General features: G+C 48.9%; 1 protein-coding gene across 1 annotated transcript; it reads right to left on the reverse strand.

Moving 5' to 3' along the window:
* Nucleotides 1-1,190: 1,190 nt before the first annotated feature.
* On the reverse strand, nt 1,191-25,489 carry CD3E (CD3 epsilon subunit of T-cell receptor complex). The gene is made up of 6 exons (XM_075604218.1): nt 24,862-25,489; nt 22,390-22,413; nt 21,408-21,650; nt 11,127-11,288; nt 10,005-10,048; nt 1,191-1,677 (listed from the first exon to the last, which is right to left on the reverse strand). The coding sequence occupies exons 1-6, from the start codon at nt 24,908-24,910 to the stop codon at nt 1,621-1,623; spliced, it is 579 nt and encodes a 192-aa protein (XP_075460333.1). The 5' UTR covers nt 24,911-25,489; the 3' UTR covers nt 1,191-1,620.

Here is a 25,489-nt window from a genome sequence, read left to right on the forward strand (position 1 = left end):
GATTGAGTGTGTGTGTGTGGGGGGGGGGGGGGGGTTGTGTGTGTGTGGGGGGATTGAGTGTGTGTGTGTGGGGGGGGGGGATTGAGTGTGTGTGTGTGTGGGGATTGAGTGTGTGGGGATTGAGTGTGTGAGTGTGTAGTGTGTGTGTGTGTGGTGGATTGAGTGTGTGTGTGTGGGGGGGATTGAGTGTGTGTGTGTGGTGATTGATTGAGTGTATGTGGTGAGTGTGTGTGTGTGTGGTGATTGATTGAGTGTATGTGGTGAGTGTGTGTATGTGGTGATTGATTGATTGATTGAGAGAGTGTTTGTTGTAATGCAGTGGTGCACAAACTGGGGGGGCAATGAGGCGCAAAATTATTTAGGGGGGCACAGGCGGCGTGCGACGAAAACTGGGTGCGAGGGGCGGCCAAGAAGATGTGCACGGGCGGGCAGCCGAAGATGTGTGCGGGTGGCTGAACAGGATAGTGCAGGTGGCAGCCACTTGATGGTGTGTGTGAGCGCACGCGCAGGGGCTTCGGAGGTACGGGGAGGAGCACGCCCGAGCACGGTGAAGTCAAACGCCCCTCCCGGTGTCTGCCCTGCAATAGCGCTGTGGTCCTGCTCTTCTCCGCTGGCAGCCTGCTTCGCTGCGATCCTCTGCAAGTGTAAGGGTCGCTGCCACTGTATCACTCACACTATGAATGTACAGAAATAATGTAAAAAAAAACTGTGAAAACACAACATTGAAAACGGAAAAAAATAAATAATAATGTAGGTAGGAGTTTGGATGACAATGGGGATAGCAAGACAAAAAGGGGGGGGGAAGGAAGAAAAAAAAGGGGGGGGGAGAGGGAAGGGAGGTAGCAAAGAGGTGGATGAATGCCCCCCCAAAGGATTGCCTTTGTGCACGTACGCTCTCCCAAGCTTGGCGCTTGGGGAGACAAACAAAATTGACTTTGATGTGCGCTCAGCAGCAGTCAATGCACACACACAGCCACACACACACAGCCACACACACACAAATAGCCCCGATCCACGCTTGCAAAATTATGCAGGAAACCCTGTGCTCATGCTTGGAGAGTTGGTGATGTCCCCGCTCTCAGCGGCAGCGTGGACGCAGCCTAATTTTACAAGCGCGAGCTGTTGAAATATGTAAGTATTTAAACATATTTGGATTTTTGGAGAGCAGTGGTACTGTGTTACTGTGTGCGTGATCAAAAAGAGATTTTATTACACATAATAACATTATTCAGGAACATTAACTCAAAAGGTAGGCAGCAAATAAAGGACAGAGGGGGTGGGGGTATCACACCCTGCACCCCTACATTTATAATAACAGTCTGTAATAAGAGAAGCAGTGGCACCCCATCCCCCAGTACCATCCCACTTTAAAGACTGGTGATACCCCATCATCATCTGTTCTCGAGTGGGGGAACCCTTTGGGAGAGGCGCCCCCGTGTCCCCTTATTCCGGAGCCGTGGGTTACGCTGCGGGCGCCAGGCAGCGAGTTAACCCCTTATTTCCTGCGGCACAGGACTGGACTGTTCAGCAGACAAACGGTTTCCTAAAAAGCGATAAAAATAAAAGCGCAGAGACGCCAACGTCGGAGCTGGAGTGTCCAGAGTGCGGCCGTGTACCCTGTCAGTGCGCACGTGGGGCCAGCCCGTCATACACGTCCCGCTGACCCTTCCGGAGAGGCTACAGGGGACACAGCAAGATAGTCAAAGGTCAGTCCCTATTACAACCAAGGTCAGTATGATGGAAAGGGGCACAGACCCTGACCCCTGCCCATCCCTGACCCCTGCCCGTGCCTGACCCCTGCCCGTGCCTGACCTCTGCCCGTGCCTGACCCCTGACCTCTGCCCGTGCCTGCCCCCTGCCCTTCTTGGGGCACACCTGGCCCCAAGAGCCCGAGGTTTCCCCATTTTTAGATCCTGGTAGCACTTTGGTTAGCCTGTAACTGTAATTCTTTATTCCTGTGTGTAATAAGCTGTGCCTGCGTATAACCATGTGATGGTGCTCACTATAAGGAAAAATCATTCTCCGTTCCATGCTGTTTCCTCCTCTCCTTGGCCCCACCCCCAGGCTCCTGACACATCCTGTGTGTTATAAGTTGGACCTGCGTATAACCATGGGATGGTCACTACAAGGCAGAGCCAGGGTCTCCGAACATGCGGGCCGGAGAAACCCTTTGTGCAGCCCACGTGTCCGGAGACGGGCTCATGCTGGGACTGGAGTTAGGGTTACCAGGCGGCTGCTCCAAATATACTGGACACAATGGTGAAAGGTGCGACGCGCTAAAGACACACGAACATCCCTCTCTCCGTTCCATGCTGTTTCCTCCTCTTCTTTGCCTCAGCCCCTAACTCTTGACACCTCCTCCTGATTGACTGGATTACCCAGCAGCAGCAACCAATCAGGATAGAGGAAGCTGCCCAGCCCCCAATAACAGCCCTGCTCTCTCCCTGCTCGGGTAAATCCCGTGCCCCCCCCCCAAGCTGGTCAGGTCACTGTGTCCAGAGAGGTAATACCGGTATACACATACACGCCCAGAGAGGTAATACCGGTATACACATACACGCCCAGAGAGGTAATACCGGTATACACACACCCAGAGAGGTAATACCGGTATACACATACACACAAAGAGAGGTAATACCGGTATACACGTACACGCCGAGAGAGGTAATACCGGTACACACGTACACGCTCAGAGAGGTAATACCGGTATACACATACACGCCCAGAGAGGTAATACCGGTATACACATACACGCCCAGAGTGGTAATACCGGTATACACACACACACCCAGAGAAGTAATACCGGTATACACATACACACAAAGAGAGGTAATACCGGTATACACGTACATGCCCAGAGAGGTAATACCGGTACACACGTACACGCCCAGAGAGGTAATACCGGTATACACACACACACACGCCCAGAGTGGTAATACCGATATACACATACATGCCCAGAGAGGTAATACTGGTATGCACATACACACCCAGAGAGGTAATACCGATATACACACACACACCCAGAGAGGTAATACCGGTATACACATACACGCCCAGAGAGGTAATACCGTATACACATACACGCCCAGAGAGGTAATACCGGTATACACATACACGTGCAGAGAGGTAATACCGGTATACACATACACACCCAGAGAGGTAATACCGGTATACACATACACACAAAGAGAGGTAATACCGGTATACACGTACACGCCCAGAGAGGTAATACCGGTACACACGTACACGCCCAGAGAGGTAATACCGTTATATAATACTGTCAGCTGGGAAGCTCATGACAATTAGTTGGATCCCAGCTGCCTAATCAATGTGTGTTAAAACCCCCAGGCTGTACACACATGCAGGCTAGCTGGTCAGGAGACAGGAGTGAGTTACTGAAGAGATTACTGATAGAAGGTCTGTTTGCAAAGTACATGGTTTTATGAACTGTTGTGTCCTGCATGCTGAAGAGAAACTGCTTTGTTTGCCATGCTGAAGAGAAACTGCTTTGTTTGCCATGCTGAAGATAAGCTATTTTGTTTTGTCTGCTGAAGAGAAGCTATTTTGTTTTGTGTGCTGTATGTATTAAGGCTAAATAAATAAGCCTTGTCAAGAGACCCCGCGTGTGTAGTTGCATGTACCCTGCAACATATGGTGTCAGAAGTGCCGGGATTTTGAAAGGCTCCTGCAATAAAAGGGCTACACACACAAACAAGAATGAGAAAAATGGAAGAATTTTTTAAAGAGTTTCTGTGCGAGTAGACCAGACAGCAGGGACAGTTAATGCAGGAGCAGACCAAACAGCAGGGACTGTTAATGCAAGAGCAGGCCCAACTACTATTGCAGCAGCAAACCCAGCTCCTAACCAAGCAGCAGACAGCACAGGATGAGCGGATGGCCAAGCTGCTGACCCAATTCCAGGGGTCTGCCAGTCCAGAACTTGCAAACATACCCACGGTACTCCTGAGGAAAATGGCTCCGAACGAGGATCCAGAGGCTTTTTTCCTGACATTTGAAAGGGTTGCCGAAGCTCAGGGCTGGGCTGCAGATCGCTGGGCAACTGCTTTGGCCCCGCTCCTCACAGGAGAAGCCCAGGCCTCATATCAGGCAATGGACTACCGAAAAGTGAAAGCCGCCATACTGGATCGCTTAGGTGGGTAAAACGCTACGCTGCTGAAACCCTAGCTTTGGTGGTCCGACTCGTGGAGAACTTCCTTGGGGCTTTAGGAGCAGGCGAGTGTCCTGGACCCGAAGGATCCGACTCCACCGGCACCTGCGGACGCCCAAAGAGGGAGGTCGGATCAACGGGGAAGCTACGGCCCGTCCACGCGCAACCGCCAAGTCCAACGGAAGGAGCAGTCGTTCCAGCAAGGGCGCGGTCCAAATGTTGGTCCCCGCCGAGACCCTCATCTCCTTCCTGATGTCGGCTCGTCGCAAATTGAGAGGAACTTCCGAGGACGTCGCCTACAAGACCCACCAGATGCCTGGTATCCAGTATCTGGTCCAGCAGAGCGCTATCCACGGCCCCCTCCTGCGAGGGAACCCTCTCCATGTTCCGCCTGCGGCCTTCACTGGAGAAAATTACAAGCCCTGGCTACTTCCAGCCCAGGTTGGGGGAAAAAATGTCCAGGCCCTGGTAGATTCGGGCTCTGGGAAAACTCTGGTCTTCCAGGAACTGTTACCGCCTAACGTGTGTTCTTTTGATTCCCCATGGAGTATAGAATGTATACACAGCGATGTAAAACGCTATCCGATGGCCAAAATCCGACTATAGGTAAAAGGTCAGGAGGCATACCTCGAAGTAGGAGTCGCTCCTTGGTTCTCTGCCTCCATTTTGCTCGGCCGGGACTGGCCTTTCTTTTCGGACCTAATGGCTCCAGTCTCTCACGAGGAGCCTTATTCTATAGCTCAGGAGAACCCTGGCAAACTGTTCCCCTGTTCGGCAGACCTTTTTTCCAGTAGACACCGGGTTCAAAAGACTCGGAAGCAAAGACGGTCTGACAAACAGGACTGGTTGAAGAAATCTGGGTCTCCAGGTGACCATTCTAATAGCCAGATGTCACAAGTGATAACTGCGGATGACCAGAGGGAGGGGGATATGGGCCCTGGAGATTTACCAGACCTATACCTCCCTGACTTTCGCCAGAAGCAAAGGGAAGACCCAGTCCTTGCTAGACAGAATGATAAGGTGGTAAAAATTGATGAGCAGATTTTGAATGCACAAGGGGTGATAGTATTCCTCCATTTTGAATTATCAAATTATATCCTGTATAGGGTGAATAGGCAGACACAAACAGAGGAGGTCACCAGACAGATATTGGTTCCCAAGGCGTTTGTTAAATCTGTGTTCACTCTAGCCCATACTGTCCCTTGGGGTGGTCACCTGGGCAGGGATAAAACATTGGACCATATTTCGTCCCGATTCTATTGGCCAGGGATGCATAGTGATATTGCTAAGTTATGTGCGGCATGTCCGGAGTGCCAGCTAACTAGTCCGAAGGGACAAAAACCAGCCCCTTTGGTTCCTCTACCCTTGGTGTCAGTTCCCTTTGAGAGGATTCGAGTAGACTTGGTAGGACCTCTAGAACCTTCTGCGAAAGGACACAGGTTTATTCTTGTAATAGTTAACTATGCAACAAGATATCCTGAGGCGTTCTCCCTGAGAACAGCAATGGCGAAGCAAGTAGCCAACAAGTTGTTGGAGCTGTTCTCACAGGTTGGACTTCCCCAGGTTATGTTGACAGACCAAGGTACAAATTTTATGGCTAAACTAATGCAGGATGTCTTAAAATTACTAGAGGTCAAGTCTGTTCGGACATCGGTCTACCATCCACAGACTGACGGATTGGTGGAAAGATTTAACCAAACTCTAAAAAGGATGCTGAGGAAGTTTGTAGATTCAGAGAAGAGAGCCTGGGATCAACTTCTCCCTTTTCTGCTGTTTGCAGTGCGGGAAGTTCCCCAGGCCTCCACGGGATTCTCTCCATTTGAACTGCTGTATGGCCGCCAACCCCGGGGTATCCTAGAACTCCTAAAAAAGTCCTGGGTGGAACAGCGGTCCCCGTCTAAGAATTCCCTGCAATATGTACTAGACCTTAGGAAGCGCCTAGATGTGGTCGGCCATTTTGCTAGGGAGAATCTTAGATCAGCCCAGGACAGTCAGGAGAGACATTACAATCAGAATGCTCGCATGAGAGTGTTTCACCCGGGAGACCAGGTGATGTTATTATTACCCAGTTGCGAGAGTAAACTGCTAGCCAAATGGCAGGGCCCATTCGAAGTACTCCGCCGCACGGGTGATGTGGATTACGATATCGCTCAACCAGGGTCCAGGAAGGGTAAACAAATTTACCATGTGAACTTGCTGAAACCCTGGAAGATGCAGTGGTCTCTATTCATCCACCCGGTGGAGGAGGAAACGGACTTGGGTCTTCAGTCCCCACGGGAGAACATCGTGGATGACGATAACATCCCAATGGGTAAACAGTTGTCCTCTGAACAAAAAGGGGACTTGTTAGAAATAATTACACAATTCAATGATGTTTTTTCTGATTTACCAGGACAAACTAACTTAATATCACATGCGATCGAGACAGCACCTGGGGTAAAAGTACGTTCCCGTCCTTATAGGTTGCCTGAAAGTCGTAGGGCCCAGGTAGAGAAGGAGGTACAAGAAATGTTACACTTAGGAGTGATTGAGGAATCATGCAGTGAGAGGTGTAGTCCACTAGTTATGGTCCCTAAACCTGATGGGAAGGTAACATTTTTTGTGGACCTCCGAAAGGTCAATGCGGTATCCAAGTTTGACGCATATCCGATGCCAAGGGTGGATGAGTTAATTGACGCCCTTGGTAACGCGGAATATATATCCACGCTGGACTTAACAAAAGGATACTGGCAAATACCCTTAGAGGAAAGTCCAAGTGCAAAACAGCCTTTGCCACTCCAATGGGTTTATATAATGACAATGCCATTTGGACTGCATGGAGCCCCAGCCACATTTCAGAGACTCATGGATAAGGTGCTGAGACCTCATAGGGCTTATACCGCAGCCTACCTAGATGACATTGTCATTTATAGTAAACACTGGCGGGCCCATCTAAATAGGCTGAAAGCAGTCCTCAAATCTCTAAGAGAGGCAGGGCACACAGCCAACCCTAAGAAATGTGCCTTGGGTCAGGCAGAAACCAAATACTTAGGGTATGCAGTGGGAGGTGGAAAAGTAAGGCCACTAGCCGACAAGGTAGTTGTCATGAAAGAAGTTCCGACCCCCCGAACAAAAATGCAGGTACGCTCTCTGCTGGGTTTAGCAGAATACTACCGGCGGTTCATCTCCAACTACTCGGAAGTGGCAGCCCCTTTAAAGGACCTCACAAAAAAGTGTGCCCCTACACAAGTGGTATGGTCAAGGGAGTGCCAGAGAGCCTTTGAGGACATAAAAAGGTGTCTATCAGAGGGTCCCGTCCTTAGAAGCCCAGACTTCAACAGGCCTTTTGTAGTGCAAACCGATGCATCAGAGATAGGGCTAGGGGCAGTGTTGTCACTACAGTTTGAGGGTGTTGAACACCCTATCCTTTTCCTGAGTAGGAAATTGTTCCCGAGGGAAAAAACTACTCAGTGATTGAGAAGGAGTGCCTCGCAGTAAAGTGGGCAATCGAGGCTTTGAGACATTACCTGGCAGGAGTCCATTTTACTCTGGTGATGGACCATGCTCCACTGAAGTGGTTAAATAGTATGAAGGATTCCAATGCTAGATTGACTAGGTGTTATATGGCACTCCAACCCTTCTCATTTGAGATTCAGCACAGGCCGGGAAAAGAGAACGCAAATGCTGACTTCTTTTTTAGAGAAGGGGTGGATGGTTGGGCTTCAGCCGTGCGTAGCCCCAGCCACAGACTAACAGGGGTGGAATGTGACAGGGTAAATAAAAGCCACCAGCTATATGCCTGGCAGACATATGTTTAGTCTGCAGTGCAGCAGTGATGAGGTTAACTTCAGCTGGGAAGCTCATGACAATTAGTTGGATCCCAGCTGCCTAATCAAGGTGTGTTAAAACCCCCAGGCTGTACACACATGCAGGCTAGCTGGTCAGGAGACAGGAGTGAGTTACTGAAGAGATTACTGATAGAAGGTCTGTTTGGAAAGTACATGGTTTTATGAACTGTTGTGTCCTGCATGCAGAAGAGAAACTGCTTTGTTTGCCATGCTGAAGAGAAACTGCTTTGTTTGCCATGCTGAAGAGAAACTGCTTTGTTTGCCATGCTGAAGATAAGCTATTTTGTTTTGTCTGCTGAAGAGAAGCTATTTTGTTTTGTGTGCTGTATGTTTTAAGGCTAAATAAATAAGCCTTGTCAAGAGACCCCGCGTGTGTAGTTGCATGTACCGGTATACACACACGCCCAGAGAGGTAATACCGGTATACACATACTGTACATGTCCAGAGAGGTAATACCGGTATGTACGTACACGCCTGCTCCCCGTCTACCCGATTCGCATTCCGGGTGTCAGTCTTATCCTAGCTTGGATGTGTACTAAGCGGTGAGCTCCGAGGCTGTGCCGGAGACCCCAGAGAACGAGGCTGTGCCGGAGACCCCAGAGAACGAGGCTGTGACAGAGACCTCTGAGATCGCGGCTGTGCCAGAGACCTCTGAGATCGAGACTGTGCCGGAGACCCCAGAGAACGAGGCTGTGCCGGAGACCCCAGAGAACGAGGCTGTGCTGGAGACCCCAGAGAACGAGGCTGTGCCGGAGACCCCAGAGAACGAGGCTGTGCCGGAGACCCCAGAGAACGAGGCTGTGCCGGAGACCCCAGAGAACGAGGCTGTGCTGGAGACCCCAGAGAACAAGGCTGTGCTGGAAACCCCAGAGAACGAGACTGTGCCGGAGACCCCAGAGAACGAGGCTGTGCCGGAGACCCCAGAGAACGAGGCTGTGCCGGAGACCTCTGAGATCGAGGCTGGGAGCCTGTCTGAGCAGGAGATGTAACCATGCTTCTGTGCTGCAGGATGGTGAGTTCCCGGAGAAGCGGAGAACAGGACGGATAAGCGGGAGATTTGAAAGTGGTCAGCCGCGAATTGCAACAGAGAGGTCTGGCCGGTTCCTACCCCACAGAAGTGGAAGCAGATACCGAGTAAGCCTGGGACGAGACGCCTGACACCTCAGTAGTTACGATTCCCCCCCGTATTCCGTGTGTTGGGGAGTGTACGCTCTGTGATTTTGTGCTGTGCTTGCGGATCCGGACAGAATAAATACTTTTCATTGAACGGCTTTGTCCTACATGGTGCCCTGATCCCGGTGTTCTGGTGTCCTGTGACAGTAATATTGTGACTGTGGCATGTTCAATGTGCTACACGCTCCCTGTCATTAGGACACTGTTGTGCTACGTGATATTAGGCCTTTCACCCATTAAACGCCTCCCTGTCATTAGGTCACTTTGCCCCTACGTGGGACTGACCCTTTAACCCATTAACCACGTCCCTGTCATTAGGTCACTTTGCCCCTACGTGGGACTGACCCTTTCACCCATTAAACATGTCCCTGTCATTAGGTCACTTTGCCCCTACGTGGGACTGACCCTTTCACCCATTAAACACGTCCCTGTCATTAGGTCACTTTGCCCCTACGTGGGACTGACCCTTTAACCCATTAACCACGTCCCTGTCATTAGGTCACTTTGCCCCTACGTGGGACTGACCCTTTCACCCATTAAACATGTCCCTGTCATTAGGTCACTTTGCCCCTACGTGGGACTGACCCTTTCACCCATTAAACACGTCCCTGTCATTAGGTCACTTTGCCCCTACGTGGGACTGACCCTTTAAACCATTAAACACGTCCCTGTCATTAGGTCACTTTGCCCTTACATGGGACTGAGCCTTTAACCCATTAAACACGTCAGTGTCATTAGGCCACTTTGCCCCTATGTGGGACTGGCCCTTTAACTCATTAAACACGTCCCTGTCATTAGGTCACTCATATGGTGGGGGGGAGGATTTTCTCACCTCATAGTCCGGGTTGGGGACAGGAGGGGGCCGCTCCTTATATCCTGTGAGAGGGAAGAGAGTAACAGGAATTATATCAGTTGAGCACATAGTTACATAAAATAGTTATATAATTACATAGTACAGTAGATGAGGTTTAAAAAAGACATGCGTCCATCAAGTCCAACCTGTGCTAAATTTATACTACAGATACTTTATCCTATATCTATACTTGCTTATTGATCCAGAGGAAGCAAACACAAACCCCAGAGACATATCATCCAATGATATCTCATAAGGGGAAAAATAAATTCCTTCCTGACTTTTCTTTCTAAAAAGATGTCCAACCTTTTTTTTTAACAAATCTATTGTATCTGCCATCACAGTTTCCATGGGTAATGAATCCCACACTGTAACTCCCTTACTGTAAAGAACCCTTTTCTTTGTTGCTGGTGAAATTTCCTTTCCTCCAACCTTAAGGGATGGCCCCTGAGTCCTTTGTACTGCTTTTGGGATGAATAGTTCTTTTGAAAGCTCCTTGTATTGTCCCCGAATATATTTGTATATAGTTATCATATCCCCTCTTAGTCGCCTCTTTTCTAATGTAAATAAATCCAATATAGCTAGCCTCTCCTCATAAGTTAGATTGTCCATCCCCTTTATTAATTTGGTGGCTCTTCTCTGCACTCTCTCTAGTTCCATAATGTCTTTTCTAAGGATTGGCGCCCAAAATTGTACTCCATATTCAAGGTGTGGTCTTACTAATGCTTTGTAAAGGGGCATAATTATGTTTACTTCCCTTCCATCCATTGCCTGTTTAATGCAAGATAAGATCTTGTTTGCCTTTGCAGCTACGGCCGTAGTACCACCCTGCCCTGCCTACAGAAAGTAAGTTCTTCAGCCAGAGATGTATCTACAGCCCAGGGGGTGGATAATGAGTCATTCAGAACAGCCCGTGTCTATCGCGGAGCAGTGCGCTTCCATATCTCCTTTCTCTCCTTCTCTCTCTCTCCTCTCTTTCAATCTCCCCCCTCTCCTCCCCACCATCTACCCCTCCTTCTATCCCCCCTCTCCTCACTCCCCCCCCGCCATCTCTCCTTTCCACTCTCTTTCCTTCTCCCTCACCCCCCCCCCCCCTTGTACCTCTCTGGCGTGGTCCTTTAGCCGCTCCCCCATCTCGCTGGCGTCCGGCTCGGTTCTTGCAGCCAAAATAGACGATGAGGGCGACTCCGAGAGTGACCAGGCAGTCAGCAACTATTACACCGGCCACCACCGGGATAGAGACCTCTGTGCAAGTGTCACATACTGCGAGAGACATGGGTTCAGGAGACCGGTCATTCTCATAATATTATTATTATCTATCTATTTCTGTGTCTCTCTGTCTCTCTCATGTTTCCTCCTCTCCTTTGCCCCAGACTCCTGACACCTCCTCCTGATTGGCTGCTGCTAGATAATGCAGCCAATCAGGATGGAGGAATCTGCCCAGCCCCCCTAGCAGCCGCCCAGAGAGGTAATACCGGTATACACATACACGCCCAGAGAGGTAATACCGGTATACACATACACGCCCAGAGACGTAATACCGGTATACACATACACGCCCAGAGAGGTAATACCGGTATATACATACACGCCCAGAGAGGTAATACCGGTATACACATACACGCCCAGAGACGTAATACCGGTATACACATACACACCCAGAGAGGTAATACCGGTATACACATACACGCACAGAGAGGTAATACCGGTATACACATATACACCCAGAGACGTAATACCGGTATACACATACACGCCCAGAGACGTAATACCGGTATACACATACACGCCCAGAGAGGTAATACCGGTATATACATACACGCCCAGAGAGGTAATACCGGTATACACATACACGCCCTGAGAGGTAATACCGGTATACACATACACACCCAGAGAGGTAATACCGGTATACACATACACGCTCAGAGAGGTAATACCGGTATACACGTACACGCCCAGAGAGGTAATACCGGTATACACATACACGCGCAGAGAGGTAATACCGGTATACACATACACACCCAGAGAGGTAATACCGGTATACACATACACGCCCAGAGAGGTAATACCAGTATACACATACACGCACAGAGAGGTAATACCAGTATACACATATACTTCCAGAGAGGTAATACCGGTATACACATACACACCCAGAGAGGTAATACCGGCATACACATACACGCCCAGAGAGGTAATACCGGTATACACATACACGCACAGAGAGGTAATACCGCTATACACATACACGCCCAGAGAGGTAATACCGGTATACACATACACGCCCAGAGAGGTAATACCGGTATACACATACACGCTCAGAGAGGTAATACCGGTATACTCATACACACCCAGAGAGGTAATACCGGTATACACATACACGCCCAGAGAGGTAATACCGGTATACACATACACGCCCAGAGAGGTAATACCGGTATATACATATGCGCCCAGAGAGGTAATACCGGTATACACCTACACGCCCAGAGAGGTAATACCGGTATACACATACATACCCAGAGAGGTAATACCGGTATATACATATACGCCCAGAGAGGTAATACCGGTATACACGTACACGCCCAGAGAGGTAATACCGGTATACACATACACGCCCAGAGCGGTAATCCCGGTATACACATACACGCCCAGAGAGGTAATACCGGTATACACATACATGCCCAGAGAGGTAATACCGGTATACACATACACACCCAGAAAGGTAATACCGGTATACACGTACACGCCCAGAGAGGTAATACCGGTATACTCATACACACCCAGAGAGGTAATACCGTATACACATACACGCCCAGAGAGGTAATACCGGTATACACATACACGCCCAGAGAGGTAATACCGGTATACACTGTGACAAACGCCCCTCTTTTGTAGCGCTGACGTCTGTCTGGGTTCTTCCCGACACAGTCTTCTAGGGTTATTTATACAAAAAACAGGATCATGCAAAGTATTATGCTGCTTAACTCAGGCTTCTGCCTGCTTTATTTTCATCCAAGTAAGGTACTGCAGCTTTAACAAGTGTAGATTAGAGGTTCTCAGATACTTTCATTCAGCAGTTCACTCATTTCAGTGTTACAGTATTTCCCACACTGTTATTTTTAAGAAATAAAACCAAAATCATATAAACAAAATCCTATCCCTTTCAGGGATCTAACTACACATCAGAATCAGTCTCTCTAACAGCTGCTGGCCAACTAACCTGGTTCCCCAGCTTAAAACAATGCTCTCTCATTTAGGGTCACTAGATACAGCACAGTCTTTTAGCAACAGCAATAACCATTTGTTTTGTCTTATCTGTTCGTGGTGGGAACTCGGTCCCAAGTGTCCAGGCAAATCCTCTGGTACTGTGATACTTGGAGGGGCCGTCCACCCCGAAACTGGATACTGGGGAGCAGCGATACCCCCAGCCTCCAGGCTCTAAGGAGAGAGAGTGAAATGCAAAACCTCTCTGCTCTAAATACTGTACCTGTGCATGTGATTAGAAGAGCAGGTGAGGGAGAACTAGAGCCATTGTAATCTGTGGTCTGGATTTTCCATCCAGCTGCCTGAGTTAATGGGAAGCTGTGGAACGGATCATTTTTAACTATTCCTGCACTTTCTGACCTAAAATGGGGCAGAAAGCTGCCTAACATCTTTGGACTATGTCACATATCCCCCTCCCCAGCTCACACCTAATGGGGTGAGCGGCCATGGACCTCACTGGGGTGAGCATCCTACCTGAAATACTTGAGCTAACTCCTCAGTACAATATTAAGTATTCACATGACACGAATATGAACTTTTTCCACGGCAATTATGGACAATAGGTTTCGTCATAAGAGACTATACTTGGCAAACATATTTTGTTGCTCTCTATTAGGGAACTATTTTGAAAAATAAGTGTCTAGCACACACTCTTATAACCCAGGATATGCTAAATATACTCACAAAACCAGACAGTTTCTATTAGCTCCCTGGGTTTTTCTACTCTAGAATATGAACCTCATTATATATTTACCAACCGAAAAGGGCATTCAATCCTGTATAGTAATTTGTAGTTTAGCTACATTTTCAACACAGAGAACCAATATAACATTGCAATATTGCCAAAATGCTTATTCTAGAGGCCTAATATAGCATAACTACACTAGCTTATTTACAAAGTTAAGTGTCCGTGACATAGTCCACACGTGTAATAACAAAAAAATATCGGTCAATTCCCCAAACACATTTTTTTTTTCTTTGACTACCAGTCCATTACATCCTCTGACTTTATTTCATAGCCCGCTGCAACCTGCAAATGACTGGACTGTTTCTTTAGCTTCTGACGAAACTCTGGGGGCGGATAGTCTTTGTCTTTATATTGTGGCCAGGGTGGCGAGATCCGGAAAAATTCAAGGCCAGCGTTGACCTTCGTCGCTTTTGCTTTGCAACCTTTGAACCTTTATGGTACTTCTTACTGCCATGTATTTTCTCACGACCATCACTCTCAGAGATTTGGGATTTCCCCTTTGGGGCAGTTATATGGTACTTAGAAGATGAAGCACTGATTACCTTGATGGGGCTCTCACTAACTCCGGCTGTACCCTGTGGCATTTTACCTTTGCAGCTGGCAGGCATGTAGTCTTGGGCCTCTCTTTCCTGAGGCCTACATTTATTCAGGCAGAAGTACCGCTGGATAACCAGTGACGCATTTCTCAGGGTTTGATAGCGAATCCTGTTCTGTGTCATCCTAGTCAGAGACTGGATTTTTATAGTTGCTCCTTTCATAATGAGGAACCTGTTTCATACCATGCGGGCACGGTAGAATGATTGAAGAACACAGGCTGCTTTATTCCGGCGATTAAACTGACGAATTTTCATCCCTCTGTAGGCAGCCTGTAGGATGATAGTTGTGGCGCGTTTACGCCGATAATTTTCTCTTTCCCTTCTTCCTTGGATAAGAGCTTTGCAGTGCTTCTGAATTATTCTAATGCTTTTCTCCTTTTTCAAAACGTTAAGTTCCTCCATGAGAGAATTCTGTTTTGTGCATACATGTTGCAATTCTGTTCTCAGAGCCTCAATTTCTTCCTGGTGCTGGCTCTGAGTGTGCATCAATGCATTCTATAGTGCTTCCTGCACTTCTAATTTTTCCTGAGTCAACTGTTTCTTTACTTTTTCTGCTTGGTCAGTCAAATCTGAATTTTTCAATTTCAAACTCTCATTTTCTTGCTTTACATTCTCTAACTCACTCAGGGCAATCTCATGGGTTTGCTTCAACATTCCCAGCTGTGTGTTCAGACCGTGGCCCCTCAGGCGTGAGTTTTGCACCTCTGTGCTGAGCGCGTGAACCTCTTGTAGAGCCTTCCTGTATTTCTGTTTTAGGACAGCAATTACGGTGTTGGCCTTTTCCAGACTAGTCGTCACCTCTTCCAGCTCACTCCGTAAGAGAGACTCTGTTTTCTTCAAAGCCTCGTACTCCTGTAAAGCTGGAAGTATACACCTCTGTAACTCGGCGTTCGATTCTCGCTCTTTCATCCAACATTCTCGCTCCTTCTTCAAATCCTGCCCCAGGACTTCATAATCATGGCGGGCAGTTTGGAGTGCAGAAACCAAAGCCTCTTTATCCTGGATCAAGGATTCAGCTTTCCTTTGCTCCTCCTTTTCCTTTGCCACTGTTCCCGTGACAATTCTGCCGGTCACTCCGGTATGCAGCACATCTCGGCGCCTTTCTGACGCATGTCCTGACAGCGCAGGTTCAAGTGGCTCGGTCACTTCCCCTGTGACTTGAGGAACAGTTTTCTTTTTCTTCTTCTTTCTCTTTGCTTTATTAGCTCCAGAGATATCAGTGGTACTGGGCACACACTCACTGGTATCAGCTTCCACATCTTGCTTGCACTCACAGGGCGTTGCTTGCTTTTGCAGCTGTTTGTCTTTGAGAATTTTGGGGCACACATCTTCCATGTGACCTACTTTATGACAGGCCCAGCATACTAAATTCATCTGTGGGTACGGCTCTCCTCCAGGGGCCACATACGAGTCGTCGTCATCATCATCGTATGGCCTGAAGGGACACTGTTTTTCATGATTATGTGCATTACAAAACAAACATTTCACGTCGGCCATTTTAGAAACCCGGCAGGGACAATTTGCTAGCTGCAATTTCACTCCCTTCAGCAACTTGCATACAGCACTTGCTAGCTGCAAATTCACTCACTTCAGCAAAAGGCATTAGCTTTACAAACAGCACTTGCTAGATGCAAAAAAAAAATTCTTCTTCAGCAAAACATTTTGGTTTTCTGTTTGGGTTCAGGGTGCTATTGCATCCACACTTCGCACATTCTCTGTGTATGCTAGAAGCACAACTGATATACACAGTGGGACAGACTTCACTCATAGCATCTGTACTTTAGTTCATCTGGGCGGCCATTTTAACCCCCTGCATTTATTTGCAAACCCACAGACTTTTAGTGTCGACCCGCATTCTCCACCATATGTGACAAACGCCCCTCTTTTGTAGCGCTGACGTCTGTCTGGGTTCTTCCCGACACAGTCTTCTAGGGTTAATTATACAACAAACAGGATCATGCAAAGTATTATGCTGCTTAACTCAGGCTTCTGCCTGCTTTATTTTCATCCCAGTAAGGGACTGCAGCTTTAACATGTGTAGGTTAGAGGTACTCAGATACTTTCATTCAGCAGTTCACTCATTTCAGTGTTACAGTATTTCCCACACTGTTATTTTTAAGAAATAAAACCAAAATCATATAAACAAAATCCTATCCCTTTCAGGGATCTAACTACACATCAGAATCAGTCTCTCTAACAGCTGCTGGCCAACTAAACTGGTTCCCCAGCTTAAAACAATGCTCTCTCATTTAGGGTCACTAGATACAGCACAGTCTTTTAGCAACAGCAATAACCATTTGTTTTGTCTTATCTGTTCGTGGTGGGAACTCGGTCCCAAGTGTCCAGGCAAATCCTCTGGTACTGTGATACTTGGAGGGGCCGTCCACCCCAAAACTGGATACCGGGGAGCAGCGATACCCCCAGCCTCCAGGCTCTAAGGAGAGAGAGTGAAATGCAAAACCTCTCTGCTCTAAATACCTGTGCATGTGATTAGAAGAGCAGGTGAGGGAGAACTAGAGCCATTGTAATCTGTGGTCTGGATTTTCCATCCACCAGTCTGAGTTAATGGGAAGCTGTGGAACGGATAATTTTTAACTGCCTAACATCTTTGGACTATGTCACAACACATACACGCCCAGAGAGGCAATATCGGTATACACATACATGCCCAGAGAGGTAATACTGGTATACACATACATGCCCAGAGAGGTAATACCGGTATACACATACACGCCCAGAGAGGTAATACCGGTATACACATACACGCCCAGAGAGGTAATACCGGTATACACACACACACGCCCAGAGAGGTAATACCGGTATACACATACACGCCCAGAGTGGTAATACCGGTATACACATACACGCCCAGAGAGGTAATACCGGTATACACATACACGCCCAAAGAGGTAATACCGGTATACACATACACGTCCAGAGAGGTAATATCGGTATACACATACAGGCCCAGAGAGGTAATACCGGTATATACACACACGCCCAGAGAGGTAATACCGGTATACACACATACACGCCCAGAGAGGTAATACCGGTATACGTGTACACGCCCAGAGAGGTAATACCGGTATACACATACACGCCCAGAGAGGTAATACCGGTGTACACATACATGCCCAGAGAGGTAATACCGGTATACACATACAGGCCCAGAGAGGTAATACCGTTATATACACACACGCCCAGAGAGGTAATACCGGTATACACATACACGCCCAGAGAGGTAATACCAGTATACACATACACGCCCAGAGAGGTAATACCGGTATATACATACACGCCCAGAGAGGTAATACCGGTATACACATACATGCCCAGAGAGGTAATACCGGTATACACATACACACCCAGAGAGGTAATACCGGTATACACATACACGCCCAGAGAGGTAATACCGGTATACACGTACACGCCCAGAGAGGTAATACCGGTATACACATACACGCCAAGAGAGGTAATACCGGTATACACATACATATCCAGAGAGGTAATACCAGTATACACATACACGCCCAGAGAGGAAATACCGGTATACACATACATATCCAGAGAGGTAATACCAGTATACACATACAGGCCCAGAGAGGTAATACCGGTATACACATACATATCCAGAGAGGTAATACCAGTATACACATACACGCCCAGAGAGGTAATACCGGTATACACATACACGCCCAGAGAGGTAATACCGGTATAAACATACACGCCCAGAGAGGTAATACCGGTATACACATACATATCCAGAGAGGTAATACCGGTATACGCGTACACGCCCAGAGAGGTAATACCGGTATACACATACACGCCCAGAGAGGTAATACCGGTATACACATACACGCCCAGAGAGGTAATACCGGTATACACATACACGCCCAGAGAGGTAATACCGGTATACACGTACACGCCCAGAGAGGTAATACCGGTATACACATACACGCCCAGAGAGGTAATACCGGTATACACATACACGCCCAGAGAGGTAATACCAGTATACACGTACACGCCGAGATAGGTAATACCGGTATACACATACACGCCCAGAGGGGTAATACCGGCATACACATACACGCCCAGAGAGGTAATACCGGTATACACATACACGCCCAGAGAGGTAATACCGGTATACACATACACGCCCAGAGAGGTAATACCGGTATACACGTACACGCCCAGAGAGGTAATACCGGTATACACATACACGCCCAGAGAGGTAATACCGGTATACACATACACGCCCAGAGAGGTAATACCGGTATACACATACACGCCCAGAGAGGTAATACCGATATACACATACACGCCCAGAGAGGTAATACCAGTATACACGTACACGCCGAGATAGGTAATACCGGTATACACATACACGCCCAGAGGGGTAATACCGGCATACACATACACGCCCAGAGAGGTAATACCGGTATACACATACACGCCCAGAGAGGTGATACCGGTATACACATACACGCCCAGAGAGGTAATACCGGTATACACGTACACGCCCAGAGAGGTAATACCGGTATACACATACACGCCCAGAGAGGTAATACCGGTATACACATACACGCCCAGAGAGGTAATACCGGTATACACGTACACGCCGAGAGAGGTAATACCGGTATACACATACACTCCCAGAGGGGTAATACCGGCATACACATACACGCCCAGAGAGGTAATACCGGTATACACATACACGCCCAGAGAGGTAATACCGGTATACACGTACATGCCCAGAGAGGTAATACCGCTATACACATACACGCCCAGAGAGGTAATACCGGTATACACATACACGCCCAGAGAGGTAATACCGCTATACACATACACACCCAGAGAGGTAATACCGGTATACGCGTACACGCCCAGAGAGGTAATACCGGTATACACATACACGCCCAGAGAGGTAATACCGGTATACACATACACGCCCAGAGAGATAATACCGGTATACACATACACGCCCAGAGAGGTAATACCGGTATACACATACACACCCAGAGAGGTAATACCGGTATACACATACACGCCCAGAGAGGTAATACCGGTATACACATACACGCCCAGAGAGGTAATACAGGTATACACATACATGCCCAGAGAGGTAATACCGGTATACACATACACGCCCAGAGAGGTAATACCGCTATACACATACACGCCCAGAGAGGTAATACCAGTATACACATACACGCCCAGAGAGGTAATACCGGTATACACATACACGCCCAGAGAGGTAATACCAGTATAAACACACACGCGCAGAGAGGTAATACCGGTATACACATACACGCCCAGAGAGGTAATACCGGTATACACATACACGCCCAGAGAGGTAATACCGGTATACACATACACGCCCAGAGAGGTAATACCGCTATACACATACACGCCCAGAGAGGTAATACCGGTATACGCGTACACGCCCAGAGAGGTAATACCGGTATACACATACACGCCCAGAGAGTTAATACCGGTATACACATACACGCCCAGAGAGATAATACCGGTATACACATACACGCCCAGAGAGGTAATACCGGTATACACATACACACCCAGAGAGGTAATACCGGTATACACATACACGCCCAGAGAGGTAATACCGGTATACACATACACGCCCAGAGAGGTAATACCGGTATACACATACACACCCAGAGAGGTAATACCGGTATACACATACACGCCCAGAGAGGTAATACCGGTATACACGTACATGCCCAGAGAGATAATACCGGTATACACATACACGCCCAGAGAGGTAATACCGGTATACACATACACGCCCAGAGAGGTAATACCGCTATACACATACACGCCCAGAGAGGTAATACCGGTATACACATACACGCCCAGAGAGGTAATACCGGTATACACACACCCAGAGAGGTAATACCGGTATACACATACACGCCCAGAGAGGTAATACCGGTATACACATACACGCCCAGAGAGGTAATACCGGTATACACGTACACACCCAGAGAGGTAATACCGGTATATACATACGCGCCCAGAGAGGTAATACCGGTATACACATACACGCCCAGAGAGGTAATACCAGTATACACATACACACCCAGAGAGGTAATACCGGTATACACATACACACCCAGAGAGGTAATACCGGTATACACATACACACCCAGAGAGGTAATACCGGTATATACATACACTCCCAGAGAGGTAATACCGGTATATACATACACGCCCAGAGAGGTAATACCGGTATACACATACACGCCCAGAGAGGTAATACCGGTACACACATACACACCCAGAGAGGTAATACCGGTATACACATACACACCCAGAGAGGTAATACCGGTATATACATACACTCCCAGAGAGGTAATACCGGTATATACATACACGCCCAGAGAGGTAATACCGGTATACACATACACGCCCAGAGAGGTAATACCGGTATACACATACACGCCCAGAGAGGTAATACCGGTATACACATACACACCCAGAGAGGTAATACCGGTATACTCATACACGCCCAGAGAGGTAATACCGGTATACACATACACGCCCAGAGAGGTAATACCGGTATACACATACACGCCCAGAGAGGTAATACCGGTATACACATACACGCCCAGTATTACCTCATTTGTTACTGGACAATGTCCATATACAGGACAGTCCGGTTTAATACTGGACATCTGGCAATCCCCCTACCCCCCCTCCCTTTCATCCTCTCACTCTTTCCATCCCCCCCTCCCTCCCGCACTCCCCCCTCACCATGTGCTCTCAGGTAGAGGTACTTTGTATAGGTCTTTGGGTCGGCCCCGCTCTCCGTCAGCTCGCAGGTGTACGGACCGTTCATGTTCTCAGCATAGTGGGGCAGGGAAAACGTTGGATCTCCCGTGTGTCTGTCGGGAGCCACGCTTTTACCTCCATGCATCAGCTTCAGGGTCCCTTCCGTACTGAAAGGGCAGGTCACCTGTACCTCGCTTCCGGTGATACTCACCCCAAACTCGTAGTCTGGGGGGAACCGAGAGAAACGTGAGGGGGGGGGGGGAGGGAGGGAGGGAAGGGGGAGAGAGAAAGGGGGATGGAGAGATGAGAGGGGGGATGGAGAGATGAGGGGGGGAAGGAGAGAATGACAGGCAGAAGTGGGGGGAGAGGGGAGGAGGGGGAGAGAGGGAGGGCGGAGATGTGCGGGGGAGGGAGAGATGAGGGGGGGAAGGAGAGAATGACAGGCAGAAGGGGGAGGAGAGGGAGGAGATGTGAGGGGGGAGGGAGAGAATGACAGGCAGAAGTGGGGGGAGAGGGGAGGAGGGGGAGAGGGGAGGAGGGGGAGAGAGGGAGGGCGGGGATGTGAGGGGGAGGGAGAGATGAGGGGGAAAGGGGAGAATGACAGGCAGAGGGGGGGAGAGAGGTGAGGTGAGGGAGATAGAGGGTGGAGATGTGAGGGGGAGGGAGAGATGAGGGGGAAAGGGGAGAATGACAGGCAGATGGGGGGAGAGGGGAGGAGAGAGGTGATAGAGAGATAGGGGGAGGAGATGTGAGGGGGGAGGGAAAAAATGACAGGCAGTAGGGGGAGATGAGGGGGGTGGGGGAGAGATAAAGACAGCAAGGAGAAGAGACAGAGAGGAGGAGAGATAGAGAGGAGAGACAGTGAGGAGAAGAGACAGAGAGGAGAAGAGACAGAGTGGAGAAGAGACAGCGAGGAGAGGAGAAGAGACAGAGAGGAGAGACAGTCGGACACAGATTTTCTGACCTGTCTCCTCCGCAGACAGCAGACCTGAGGAACAAGACATCGCTTTTACTTACAGAGCACAGAGAACATATTTATTTATTTATTTTTATTTATAAAATATTTTACCAGGAAGTAATACACTGAGAGTTACCTCTCGTTTTCAAGTATGTCCTGGGCACAGAGTTAAGACAAATAATACATGGTTACAAATACAGTTACATAAATGAACAGGGTATACATTATATACAAGACATTGCGTGCACAGTTAGAGATAATATATATTATGGGCGTATGTAACAGTTACAGACCAGATTAAAATGTGAGACAGCCTTAGATTTGAAAGAACTTAAACTGGTGGTGGATATGAGAGTCTCCGGTAGATTGCTCCAGTTTTGGGGTGCACGGTAGGAGAAGGAGGAACGGCCGGATACTTTGTTGAGCCTTGGGACCATGAACAGTCTTTTGGAGTCTGATCTCAGGTGATAAGTGTTGCATGTGGTAGGGGTGAGGAGCTTGTTCAGGTAGCTGGGTAGCTTGTCCAGAAAGTATTTAAAGGCAAAACAGGAAAGGTGAACTTTGCGCCTAGACTCTAGTGATGACCAATCTAGTTCTTTGAGCATTTCGCAGTGATGTGTGTTGTAGTTGCATTGGAGAACAAAACAACAAATTGAATTGTAGAGGGTGTCAAGTTTGCTAAGGTGGGTTTGAGGAGCCGAGCCATATACTACGTCTCCATAGTCAATAATTGGCATTAGCATCTGCTGTGCGATACGCTTTCTGACCAGGAGACTTAGGGAGTATTTGTTCCTGTAAAGTACCCCTAGTTTGGCGTAGGTCTTGGTTGTCAGGGTATCAATGTGCATCCCGAATGTTAAGTGGGAGTCAAACCATAAGCCCAGGTATTTAAAACTAGTAACAGGAGTTAGGGTGGTGTTAGTGTTGGTTCTAATCAGGAGCTCAGTCACTGGAAGCTTTAAAAATTTAGTCTTGGTCCCAAATACCATTGTTACATTATATATTCTATATATTTACATGGAAATATACTTATACATTTAGGGGCCGGTGCATCAGGGCACTTTAATCGTGCGCGCCGTAAATGTGTCCGGGGAACTCGCACAGGGAGAAAACGCTGTCACATTTCCTGCAGACGGACATGCGTGTCATCACTATATGCGCTTCTACGTCATAGCTACATCTCCCCGTACCCTATATACATCACTGTATAGGACCGTTAGGGAGGGTCGGCGTTTTGTACGGTGGTAGATTGGAGGGGCCGCGAAATCCGACTCTTTATTCTAACACGTTTAAAAACCCCGCTATTAAAACGGTCTCTTTAGAGACATTCATCCCCTGATAATAACCGTTTGATTTATTAGTATTTTCTCCGGGACTCACCCACACGGGCCCTTACTCACCCACACACGGGCCCTTACTCACCCACACAAGGCCCCTTACTCACCCACACACGGGCCCTTACTCACCCACACACGGGCCCTTACTCACCCACACACGGGCCCTTACTCACCCACACACGGGCCCTTACTCACCCACACACGGGCCCTTACTCACCCACACACGGGCCCTTACTCACCCACACACGGGCCATTACTCACCCACACACGGGCCCTTACACACCCACACACGGGCCCTTACTCACCCACACACGGGCCCTTACTCTCCCGCACACAGCTCCTTACTCACCCACATACGGGCCCTTACTCACCCACACACGGGCCCTTACTCACCCACACACGGGCCCTTACTCACCCACACACGTCCCCTTACTCACCCGCACACGTTCCCTTACTCACCCGCACACGGCCCCTTACTCACCCGCACACGGCCCCTTACTCACCCGCACACGGCCCCTTACTCACCCGCACACGGCCCCTTACTCACCCGCACACGGCCCCTTACTCACCCGCACACGGCCCCTTACTCACCCGCACACGGGCCCTTACTCACCCACACACGGGCCCTTACTCACCCACACACGGGCCCTTACTCACCCACACACGGGCCCTTAATCACCCACACACGGGCCCTTACTCACCCACACAAGGCCCCTTACTCACCCACACATGGGCCCTTACTCACCCACACACGTCCCCTTACTCACCCACACACTTCCCCTTACTCACCCACACACGGCCCCTTACTCACCCACACACGGCCCCTTACTCACCCGCACACAGCCCCTTACTCACCCACACACGGCCCCTTACTCACCCACACACGGCCCCTTACTCACCCGCACACGGGCCCTTACTCACCCGCACACGGCCCCTTACTCACCCACACACGGCCCCTTACTCACCCACACACGGCCCCTTACTCACCCACACACGGCCCCTTACTCACCCACACACGGCCCCTTACTCACCCACACACGGCCCCTTACTCACCCACACACGGCCCCTTACTCACCCACACACGGCCCCTTACTCAGTCACACACGGCCCCTTACTCACCCACACACGGCCCCTTACTCACCCACACAAAGCCCGAGGGTCAGAAAAGAAGGCGCCAGCGAGAATTTCATCTTCCACAGCGAGATTCTCTATCCCTCTCTCTCTGTCTCTCTCTGCCAGCCTGTCTCTCTCTGCCAGTCTGTCTCTCTATCTCTCTCACTCTCTCTGCCAGTCTGTCTCTCTATCTCTCTCACTCTCTCTGCCAGTCTGTCTCTCTCTGCCAGTCTGTCTCTCTCTGCCAGTCTGTCTCTCTCTGCCAGTCTGTCTCTCTCTGCCTCACTCTCTCTCTGCCTGTCTCTGGCTCTCTCTAAACCTCCTTTATTCTAATTATCTCCCCCGCACTCTCGCTGTTCTTCCTATTCACATCTCTCTGCTCTCCGTTTGATGTCTTTCTCGCTTTCCTTCTCTCTCTCTCTTTCTCTCTCCCTCTGTCTCTCTCCCTGTCTATCTCTCTCTTTTTATCTACCTCTGAGTCACTCTTTCTCCCTCTCTGTCCCTCTCTCTCTCTCTCTCTCACTGTCTCCCTGTATGTCTCTCTCTGTCTCCCTGTATGTCTCCCTCTCTGTCTCTCTCTCTCCCTATATGTCTCTCTCACTGTCTCCCTCTGTCTCTTGGTCTCTCTCTCCTCCTCTTGTCACTTCTGAAGACTC

This window comes from Ascaphus truei, chromosome 6 (genome assembly GCF_040206685.1).
Source record: "Ascaphus truei isolate aAscTru1 chromosome 6, aAscTru1.hap1, whole genome shotgun sequence".
Lineage (NCBI taxonomy): Eukaryota > Metazoa > Chordata > Amphibia > Anura > Ascaphidae > Ascaphus > Ascaphus truei.